The sequence below is a fragment of the Aphis gossypii genome, unplaced genomic scaffold (genome assembly GCF_020184175.1).
Source record: "Aphis gossypii isolate Hap1 unplaced genomic scaffold, ASM2018417v2 Contig00895, whole genome shotgun sequence".
Taxonomy (NCBI): Eukaryota; Metazoa; Arthropoda; class Insecta; order Hemiptera; family Aphididae; genus Aphis; species Aphis gossypii.
Genome location: NW_026083347.1, coordinates 25,562 through 35,703, shown reverse-complemented (window position 1 = coordinate 35,703; position 10,142 = coordinate 25,562). Strand labels below are relative to the sequence as shown.

The 10,142-nt window shown below is 32.2% G+C and overlaps 2 protein-coding genes across 2 annotated transcripts; both read right to left on the bottom strand.

The window, feature by feature from the left end:
* Positions 1–4,105: 4,105 nt before the first annotated feature.
* On the bottom strand, positions 4,106–4,791 carry LOC126555531 (uncharacterized). The gene is made up of 3 exons (XM_050210443.1): positions 4,480–4,791; positions 4,316–4,420; positions 4,106–4,254 (listed from the first exon to the last, which is right to left on the bottom strand). The coding sequence occupies exons 1-3, from the start codon at positions 4,721–4,723 to the stop codon at positions 4,106–4,108; spliced, it is 498 nt and encodes a 165-aa protein (XP_050066400.1). The 5' UTR covers positions 4,724–4,791.
* Positions 4,792–4,832: 41 nt separating this feature from the next.
* On the bottom strand, positions 4,833–5,940 carry LOC126555532 (uncharacterized). The gene is made up of 3 exons (XM_050210444.1): positions 5,384–5,940; positions 5,217–5,327; positions 4,833–5,155 (listed from the first exon to the last, which is right to left on the bottom strand). Exons 1-3 carry the CDS (start codon positions 5,517–5,519, stop codon positions 4,833–4,835), a joined length of 570 nt encoding a protein of 189 aa, XP_050066401.1. The 5' UTR covers positions 5,520–5,940.
* Between the last annotated feature and the right edge of the window lie 4,202 nt (positions 5,941–10,142).

Here is a 10,142-nt window from a genome sequence, read left to right as displayed (position 1 = left end):
GTCCACAGTATTGATAACCTACAAAAAAAATTAAATATTATTATTATTATTATTTATGATAATATCGGATTTAATAAACTTACCAGGCACGTGAAGTTCGACCGGTAATTTGTTTATAAGCGTGTTAATAAGCCCGCCACCTTTATTCTTGTTGCTTCTTCGAGCGAGTGACATTGTGTACTGATGACATTCTCATCACAACATAGATATTTATATCAAAATGAAATTCATTAAACAAGAAACCGAGCTTACAGTTGAGAACGTAGATCCACCTACTTCGTTTCAAAATTATAGACACGGTCCGCTTCTACCCAATACGATACGTGCGCTTATTGTGGGTCCGTCCGGCTGTGGAAAAACGAATTTAATGTTTGCATTATTAACTAATATAAATGGAATAAGATTTCACAACGTTTACATATATTCGAAAACTCTGGATCAACCGAACCGAAATATAAAATGTTGAGTAATATCTTATCAGATATCGAAGGAGTACAATTATTTACGTTCTACGAAAACGAACAAGTTATTGAACCTGAAAAAGCCCTACCAAACTCTGTGTATATTCTAGACGATATTTTGACAGAGGGGCAAGGAGTATGTAGATCAATCTTTGCAAGGGGAAGGCATAACCTTATAGATGTGTGCTATCTAGCTCAGAGTTATTCAAGAGTACCAAAACAACTTTTGCGTGATAACGCTAACCTTATCGTTTTATTTAAACAAGATGAAACTAATTAAAACATGTTTACATGGAGCATTGCTCTGGTGACATGTCGTATACAGAATTTAAAGATTTCTGTACATCGTGTTGGCGTAAGGGGAGGTTCAACTTTATCGTAATAAACAAAGAGTGTGAACGCGATAATGGGACGTTATCGTCACGGCTTCGACACGTTTGTTATTATATAAACTTACGTTTTTTAAAAAACATCTCATTCACGATCATGGACGCCAGTGGTGAAGTACTCGAAGAATTGATAAAAGCAAAAGAAAATATTAAACGAAAATATATTGCATTAAAACAAGGAAAAGCCGATATTCAATCGATAGTAACAGAAACATTTAAACCGATTATCGATCCGTTAAACGAAATACAAAAATCTACTTTGGATAAAACTATAGACAACACTGAAGATTTACATTTTTATCAAATAGATGAATTGTTAGATTCATACAGCATAGACAAGACGTATGGTCCTAAATTACAACCTAATAAAACGGTACGTTTAGGTAAAAAAGAAATCAAACTTGTTGGAAATACGATAATTGTTGATGATACTACATACCCGTTAACACAGGGTCTCTGTAGTTTAATATTTTCAAAAGCCCCGAAATTATATACCGAAAACGATTTAAAAACATATAAATCTATATTAATTCAAACATCAGCTCATTTAACGTCAAACAGCAAACAAATTAAAAAAGGTGGTAATAAATACAGAGATATAATCACAACATTATTTCCATCTGGTAGTGGACTATCTGTACAATTACAGAAACATACACTTCAATATTGGAACGATCCGAATGAATTGGTTTCCCGTTTAAAACTACTATTAGCATCAAAAGCTGCTGGCAATACAGGTGTTTCCAACGAAATACTATCAATTTTCGAAGAATTACGCGAAGCTGGTTACATAAAACGTATACCAAATGTCTAAGCGAGATATCGCATTTGAACTACACAAACCTGCTAGAAAAAATTACATAAGACGTATAGTTAATGTATACGGAAAAAATGATCTATGGCAAGCTGATCTGGTTGAAATGATACCATATTCGAAAAAAAATAAAGGTTACAAATATATTCTATGCGTCATAGACTGTTTTACGAAATTTGCATGGGCGATAGCATTAAAATCAAAAACTGCTAAAGAAGTTTCAAATGCAATGTCGAAAATACTACTCAAACGTTCACCAAAACTACTACAGCTTGATAACGGAAAAGAATTTTATAATACAACATTCGATAAATTGATGAAAAAGTATAACATACACAAATATTCAACGTATAGCACCATGAAAGCATGTATTGTAGAACGCTTCAACCGTACATTAAAAGAAAAAATGTTTAGAGAGTTTACTGCACGAGGTTCATACAATTGGATTTCTATTTTACCTTCATTGATTAATGAGTATAATAATACAAAACATAGAACAATAAGGATGACTCCGACACAAGCTGATTTAGATCCAACATCAGTTGAAATAAAAACACGCAAAATTATTAATAGAAAAAATAGTTTAAAAATTGGTGATTACGTTCGTATAAGTACATATAAAAGTGTATTTACAAAAGGTTATTTACCAAGTTGGTCTGCGGAAATATTCAAAATTATCAAAATTAATCAAACCATGCCTATTACATATCAATTACAAGATTATACAGGAAAACCAATTGCTGGCTGTTTTTACTCTGAGGAAATATGTAAAACAAATTACCCAAACGAATATTTAATCGAAAAAATTATTCGTAGGAAGGGGACACAGATATTTGTAAAGTGGCTGGGGTTTGACAATACACATAATAGTTGGATAAATATAAGTGACACTAGAAAATAACTTTAGTTGAGTTTCTACTATGAACGTGTTCGGTAGTTCTCAGTCTGGTGAAAATAAAAAAAATTAATTCAAATCTTGAACATTCGATTAAATCATATTCGGATAAATTAAATAAAATTGAACATTTAATTGAAGAAAATCATACATCTATTCAATTACAAGAAGAACAAACAGAAAAGTTGGAATTAACGTGTTTAGATATAACAGAGCATATGATAAAAGCTGAAGTTACATTACAAACTATTCTAGAAGCTGTAAACGATTTGAAAAAAACATTACCTGCTATACATAGTCAACTCAATACTATTGAAACTTATTTTAAAGACAAGCCATAATGTCTACAGGCATCATTGACATTCAATGCATTCTTGGAGCGAATAACAAATATATGATTAAAGAGATGTCTATTGTAGACACAGAAACATGGGCTACTCAACACTGGATTTTTAAAAATTCAAAATCTAATCAAGATAATAAACGTCGAAAAACTAACAAGTGGCTACAAAATTTTCATCAGCTATCTATAGATTATGGTGATATTGAGTATGAAGAACTTGGCAGAATATTGAATTCGTTAAAGTTTGACTGTATTTACACCAAAGGCGAACAGAAAAAACAACTACTTATAGAGTATATACCACACGTTGCAGTTATCAACATTGAAGACTTGGGTTGTCCTCGACTGGATCAAATATGTGATGAAGAAAATTTACCTTGTTGTATCTTTCATAAGGACTTAAATCCTAAATATTGTACATTTTATAAAGTGTTTGCTTTAAGAAAATGGTTTGTAAATAATTCATAAAAATTGTAATCATGTTTTTTTATTTCAAATAAAAACATATTTTTTTTATTTCAAAATTGAGTTTTATTTCTATACCATACTAACTATCAAAGAAAATGGTTTAAAGTAAAATATACAAGTACAAAAATTAAACAAAGAAAAAAGTATACAAAATACAATTATACATACAGAAATAATCTTACAATATATACTACTAACTATCAAAGAAAATGGTTTAAAGTAAAATATACAAGTACAAAATATTACATAGAAAAAATATTTACAAAAATTAAACAAGTATAAAAAAATTATACATACAGAAATAATCTTTACAAAAACTAACTATCTAGTTCTGCTTCGAGTTCCTCCCTATAAAATTCAAAATTATTAATTAAAAAATAATTAAAATATATATATATATTTATATACTCACTCTATAGAATAGTGTCCATGAGCTAGGGTGTGTACTTTGTCTTCAAGTATAACCCTTTTATCATCAAAATTGTTATAAGTTAATTTATCGGATTTGATGGTCTTTAATTTGTGTTTGAATGAACGGATAGAGACGTTTGACGTTGTTACTTCCAAACTGGTATCACCAAACAAACACCGTTTATGATCTTGAAAGGTCATATGGTTTCTAACAACATGTCCACGGATTCCTTTTGCTTTGATTTTCTCTTATCTTCTAAAATGTAAGCGTAGGACTTTGCACGGAGAGCACAAAACTCTCTCATAATACGTCCATCGGTTTCATCAGAAATAACCAGGAATCTTCTTTCTCTCAGCAATGTAACACGGGTGGTCACGGGGTAGATTTGCAGTGTCCATTCGATTCAACAAGTTTGGATTGTTCAACAGATCATTGTAAAAATCATCAGTTTGAATATAGTACACCAATGAATCTAAAATAATAAATTAAATTAATACCAATGAAACTAAAAATAATAAAATTATAATAATTACCTGTATCTGTATACATGAGCTCAATTTTATCATCATAATGTTTCTGCATTACGTTATAGTGATAGTCATACATTAAATACTTGGAAATTTCCAGCACTGCAAAACCTGATAAAAAAATTTAAAATATTAATATAAATAAAAAATTTAAAATAAATGTAATTTACCTATATAAATAGGTTTACAAAAATCAATGATTTTGTTTTCTAATGCAACTGCATTTAGAGTTTCATTGTATGTGGTACAGTGTTTGAATGTTGACTGATTTATCAGTTTTTGTAAACGACGATCACTAGACACCAGTTCCATTTTTATTCTTTTCCGCATAGACTCCATGGTTTTCCCAAAAACCGCATTATTTAAAAGTTTGAAAAAGTCTTTCTCAAAGTCATTTGCTGCTTTTTTTCGCATCTCTGTGTTTAGTGCTATGTATGGAGCCAGCCATGGTGATTGATTAAACTGAACTACTCTATGAACTATAATAAAAAATAATTATATTATAAATGTAAAATAAAAACATTTATACATTTACTTTTTCAACTATGAGTCCATTGGCTATAGCTTGTTGGAGGTTTCGGTAATGAATAATATAGTTTTTTTTCGACTGAAGTGTTGCCATGAGTTTTTTAACTTTTGAACCAGCTGGGATACCGTTTTGTGGTAGGAAAGGTAAGTCGTTGTGTTTATCATGGAGTTCTTTTGGATAAGTAATGTCAACTTCATATATCCGTCCGATGGGTGATGTATCGTTCAAATCATTCAGCCCTTCTAGTTTAGGTTCAACCCACTTAAAACCACCATAGGGCATGTGTTGTGACATTGCCCAACCGTATAGATTATTACCTAAAAAAATAAACTAATATTAAAAAAATTAAAATTAAAATATATGTATATGTATACTTACAATCTTGATAAATTAACCATGATTTGGACTTTGTTGGATCATAATCTGGGGTCTTTTCATTATTAGCTTTAGCATACCTCATACTTGCTTGTGTCAAACCGCCTCGAATTCCTATAAAAAATTATATATTAAATGTAAATTTTTATATATATTATTATTATAATTACCCTTTTCAATCATCAACAGCATATCATACTCTGTGAGTAACTCTAATTTGACTCTGGTATATTTTAACATACAATCAAAGGAGAATCCTGGTGCTGTATAGTAAAAAGATGGTCCAAACAGTATGTGGTTAAACATAGGTCTCTGAAGTTCTCAAACACGTCAGCCAACAATAAAACATCAATTTTCAGATATAGATCACTGTATTCACCCAAAGTCTTGCATCCAAAGTGACTCCAAACAGTTTTTGCATGTTCATAATCTTCTTCTTGTATATTTGATTCTGTTAGTGTACTGTAGAAATCTGCTTTCTCTGGTAAATTGGTTTGCTCCAGCTTGTTCCAACCATCCGTATACTCATAAGGGTAAACACCTTTACGAGTAACGAGTGGCAAGTCTGCGGTATTAAAATGTTTAGCTGTTTCTCTAAACTTTTCGAACCCTGGTGTTAATAAATTGTCCGAGAGTGTTGATAAACTTGAAGCCATAAATCTTAATGTGTCGATGAACCGTATTGAAAAGTTGTTGGAAACGTGTTTTGAAAATGAGATGAATTTTTCTTCACTGTTTGGTATAACAGAAATTTTTTCACATCGAGACCGAGTTCAGTTACAATAAAATGTGCATCATAATTCGATAAATTGTGAAAAAAACATGGTACAAAATTTGGTGTTTGAAGCTTGAGGTTGCAGGTATTACACAATGTTTGTCGAAATTTACCCGATAAGTGACAGTGATCAGCAACTTTATGGTTTCCACAGAGAAACCGTTTTTACATAAATTACATGTCTTACATAAATTATGTGCTTGTTGTTGTTCTGTAGTAAAGGTTATGGGTATGTTGGTTTGTAGTAATTTTTCAATGTTTTCAGCTATTTCAACGATACTCTTCACAAAATGTTCACCCACATTCTGATTATCTTCATCGCCACGAAAAATTATAGGTGAAGTTGGAATATTAAATTGTTCAAGCAGTTCTGCGGGAACGTCGTTATTTGCTTTAACCATAAAACCATAACTCATGGCCTCGTGTTTTTGAATAGCTTTTGTATTGTTCCCATTTTTCATCGGATTTTTTAGTAGTGCTTCAAAATCAGCATATATAACTATCGGATGTCGTTGAGTTTTTTTCCATGAGTCGAATTCTAACATCGATCCAGGAGCAGGCATTCGAGGTAAAATTGGTTTATGTGTTCTTCAAATCGTATGCGCTCATTTAATTCGTATTTATTAATATTTAGAGGTTCGAACGATGTAAAGCAACGTTTACAAAATACAGCGCTTGCTTTATGTCGGGTTTTCTGTGATCGTACAAGTCGAGAAAAATTAGAGATGTAGGTAAAATGAGAATTTTCATCATCGGTTATTAGTAACAAGTCGAAATGATCTGTTTTTTCTTCATCTACCACCTTCAATGGAAACACTTCATATTTTGGAAATTTTTGCGGTGGTTGGAAATGTTTTTCGAGTCCGTAAACATTGACAGTTACATTAGGATTATTTTTTTCGAAAATGTTAACCTGATGTAATTTTGTCGGGAACGTGATACCGGAAAAATTATATTTTTCTTCGTGCGTTGTATAATTTTCTATACGTTGTTTATTTGAACCTGTTACGTGTTTTGCTAATATAGCCCACTTGAAGCACTGTTGGTCTGAGTTTTGCGGGTTGATTACAGCTTTTTTTCTTTCAATGAAATCAGGTAACGGAATATAAGACGATGCGCTCATAGGCGTATATTGATAAACACCTAATAATATTCCGTCAATACACTGTAGCGTATAACCACTTCCTTTGCTAGAATATTCGTCTTGTTCAGCCATTAATTTTATAATGCCTTCTTCAACAATTTCCCGTACACCAGTTTCGGCAAAAATCGGTCTAGCTGAGGTCTTAAATGAACGGTTCTCTGATGTATTATCAACATTTGGAATATTGTATGTAGCTTCCAGCTTTAAATTAAACTTGATCGGATGTTTAGACGCTTGTGATTTTAGTAACTCGACTAATTCAGATTTAATCGAATTAAAAAATTCAATATAGTTTTGAATATTTTCGATATTTTTTGCGTAATACCATACGACTTTTCTATTTGCAGAAGACGAAATTTCGATAAAGCCGGGAGACTGTACAAGAAGTAAACGTGCTTTTTTAGCTTTGATAGCAGACGTAGTGTTTGCGGAAGAAGTACGTTTTCCGTTATCGGTTGTAGTGTAAGAATCTTTAAAAAATAATAAACCTAATTAATATCTAAAAATGTGTTGTCGAAAATATCGCGAGTGATAAAATATAAATACCTGTATTAGCGTCTATAGTCGCGACATGAAAAGTGTCCGATGTGTACCGCGACCCGTTGCGGCTTCCCACAGTTAGCATTGGTTTCTTAACCTAGAACACCCTACCGGGCGGAGCCAGCGCGTACCTTTGTTTATCCATTAATAAATATATTCCATACATTTATATATACTGGTGTTTTTTTGTGCACCTTAGAGATCTCTGGAATGCCTAGAGGGGTAGCTGTAAATGTAGTGTGGTGGGGATTGGGAACCACTAGGTGTGAAACGTAAGCCGCTAGGTCGCGACGCATCGGCCACTTTTCATGTCGCGGACTATAGCATTTATGCGTCCTTGCAAGCATACAAATATCGTCATCAGATAACATGTTTGAACCACCAGCCGGTATATCTGGAACATTATTTGGGTGTTATCGGTATATTCACGTGCGGCGGGTTTGAGATGAGCAGGCACGTTAAGATACCTTGAAAAAATTATATTAAAATTAATTAAGAATGATGAAAAATAATATTATATAAATACATACCATGAACATTTTTATGGTGTCTATTAAGATCTGACTTGTATAATGTCATTGGGCAAATAGTGCACGGGAAACGTATAGACCGGTATGTGTTTTTTGTGTTCTATTAAGATGTGACTTGTTTTTTAAATATCGTAAGGCAAATAGTGCATTGGAATCGAATTCCGAGATGATTTTTTTATGAGTCAACAAATTACGCTTCGCGTTAAAAACCGATGGACACTTATCGCATTTAAACATGTTTAAATAAAGTGTTTAAACACTTGGAAAATTGTTAATACTGTTGTGTGAAAACGCGGAGATATACGTACGAAGTGGTTGTCTAGAACAGACTGAACGTACATCGACGGGTACGGAGCAAGTGTCTTAGCATTTGCGGTGGTGAAGATAAATTAAGCCAGGGTTAGGTAAAATATTATTTAGGAATTAGGTATATCACTATAGATTTTTAACTATTTTGGGTATCATTGTATTGAACAGAGCATCGATAAAATTCCTGAAACTGACCTGCACGTGTCGAGAATAGACCGGTTGGGACAGGACATTTTCGATAACAATAGAATACACTAGTGTTTTTCGATCAAATAGTCTCGTAAAACCCAACGACGTATTATTTAATTTGTAACACATTTTATATATGATTTATATAACTTAGCTAAATATAAAAAAACTATAAAGGTACTTACGTGCCATGAGATCCATATTTAAAAGAAAAAAAAATGTACAGAAAATGTACAGAAAATGTATGTAGAAATGTGATGTTGTTTGTTGATCGATAAAAATACAACTAATTTCGAAAACTCTGGTTTTCGAAATCTTAGGATACATTTGACTTAAAGGACCCAGAGTATATTATATGAATTAAATAGAGTCTAGACAGACGGATACTTACCTGTACTATTGTTTGTTACGGATTTCTTTTTTAGTGAGCTGTGTATTTAGACATGAACATTTTAATTTAAATGTGTGTAGTGATCTCTCACTATCGTTTATAAATGAGTGCTTGACTCTGCAGTTGGATCAATTGTCGGGAAAAGATTACGGGTTTTAAAAGTGAGACAAAGACACAATGTTAATACAAGAGTTTATTAAAATTAAAGTTATAATTTGTTACAATAAAAACAAGTGTAAAGAATTTGAGGACAGCACGTTAAGTAGCTGCCCGAGAAAAAGTTAATATAAAATTGGACATAGACTAGCTCTATGCGAATGTGAAACTAATTCTAAATTTTAAGACGGACAGAGACCTGTATTTATATGGTTCTCTGTACCCCCTGGTTGAACATGATAGAGACTAGGAAATGGACAAAAAGGTGTGTTATAGAATGTTGTCACCGTAGCTACAAAAGTGGTTTTGCGCCCAAGACACTTAACCCTGGATTGGACTTGTTGTTGTGCTATTATACCAAGGCGTGCGCATCTATGATTTATGTGCATGGCTTGTTTTGTCAAAAGGGCAAGAAAAAGTTGTTTGTGGCTGTATTTTCCCATACGCTTTGATTCTTGGAAATTGCCATCAAATTTAATTACGTATCGCTACGAGTATGATAATAAAATATTTAAATGTGCAGAACCTCGTAGTATATGTAAATGAGTTAAAATAGAAAAAATAGTGAGACGACTCCATCGGCTTACTACATGTGGGAGAATACGCAGTGACGATCTATGGTGGTCATCGAGGGATGAGGTAGATGAAATATACATTTTGTTTTGATTATACAGATATATTTATTGAAAGGAAATAACTGTTGAATATATATATATATATATTAATATATGTGTGTACGGTAATATAGTACGGTAATATGTGATAACAACAGGGATAGATAGCGTATGATAATTCGTCTGACTATTGTTCACAGAATTTATACTTTTTATTTTCACTTACAAATATTTTGGTTACACAGGGTGTTTTGCATAAAAAATATAATATTCTGGGATAG

Excerpts from the sequence above, each read along its gene's own strand:
- LOC126555531 (XM_050210443.1), bottom strand. The coding sequence starts at position 4,723 with ATGCGAAAAAAAGCAGCAAATGACTTTGAGAAAGACTTTTTCAAACTT. Across the intron at positions 4,421-4,479 it reads TTGTAAACCTATTTATATAG|GTTTTGCAGTGCTGGAAATT; the intron begins GTAAATTACATT and ends TTTTTTTATCAG. Across the intron at positions 4,255-4,315 it reads GCTCATGTATACAGATACAG|ATTCATTGGTGTACTATATT; the intron begins GTAATTATTATA and ends TTATTATTTTAG.
- LOC126555532 (XM_050210444.1), bottom strand. The coding sequence starts at position 5,519 with ATGTTTAACCACATACTGTTTGGACCATCTTTTTACTATACAGCACCA. Across the intron at positions 5,328-5,383 it reads GCTGTTGATGATTGAAAAGG|GAATTCGAGGCGGTTTGACA; the intron begins GTAATTATAATA and ends AATTTTTTATAG. Across the intron at positions 5,156-5,216 it reads ATGGTTAATTTATCAAGATT|GTAATAATCTATACGGTTGG; the intron begins GTAAGTATACAT and ends TTATTTTTTTAG.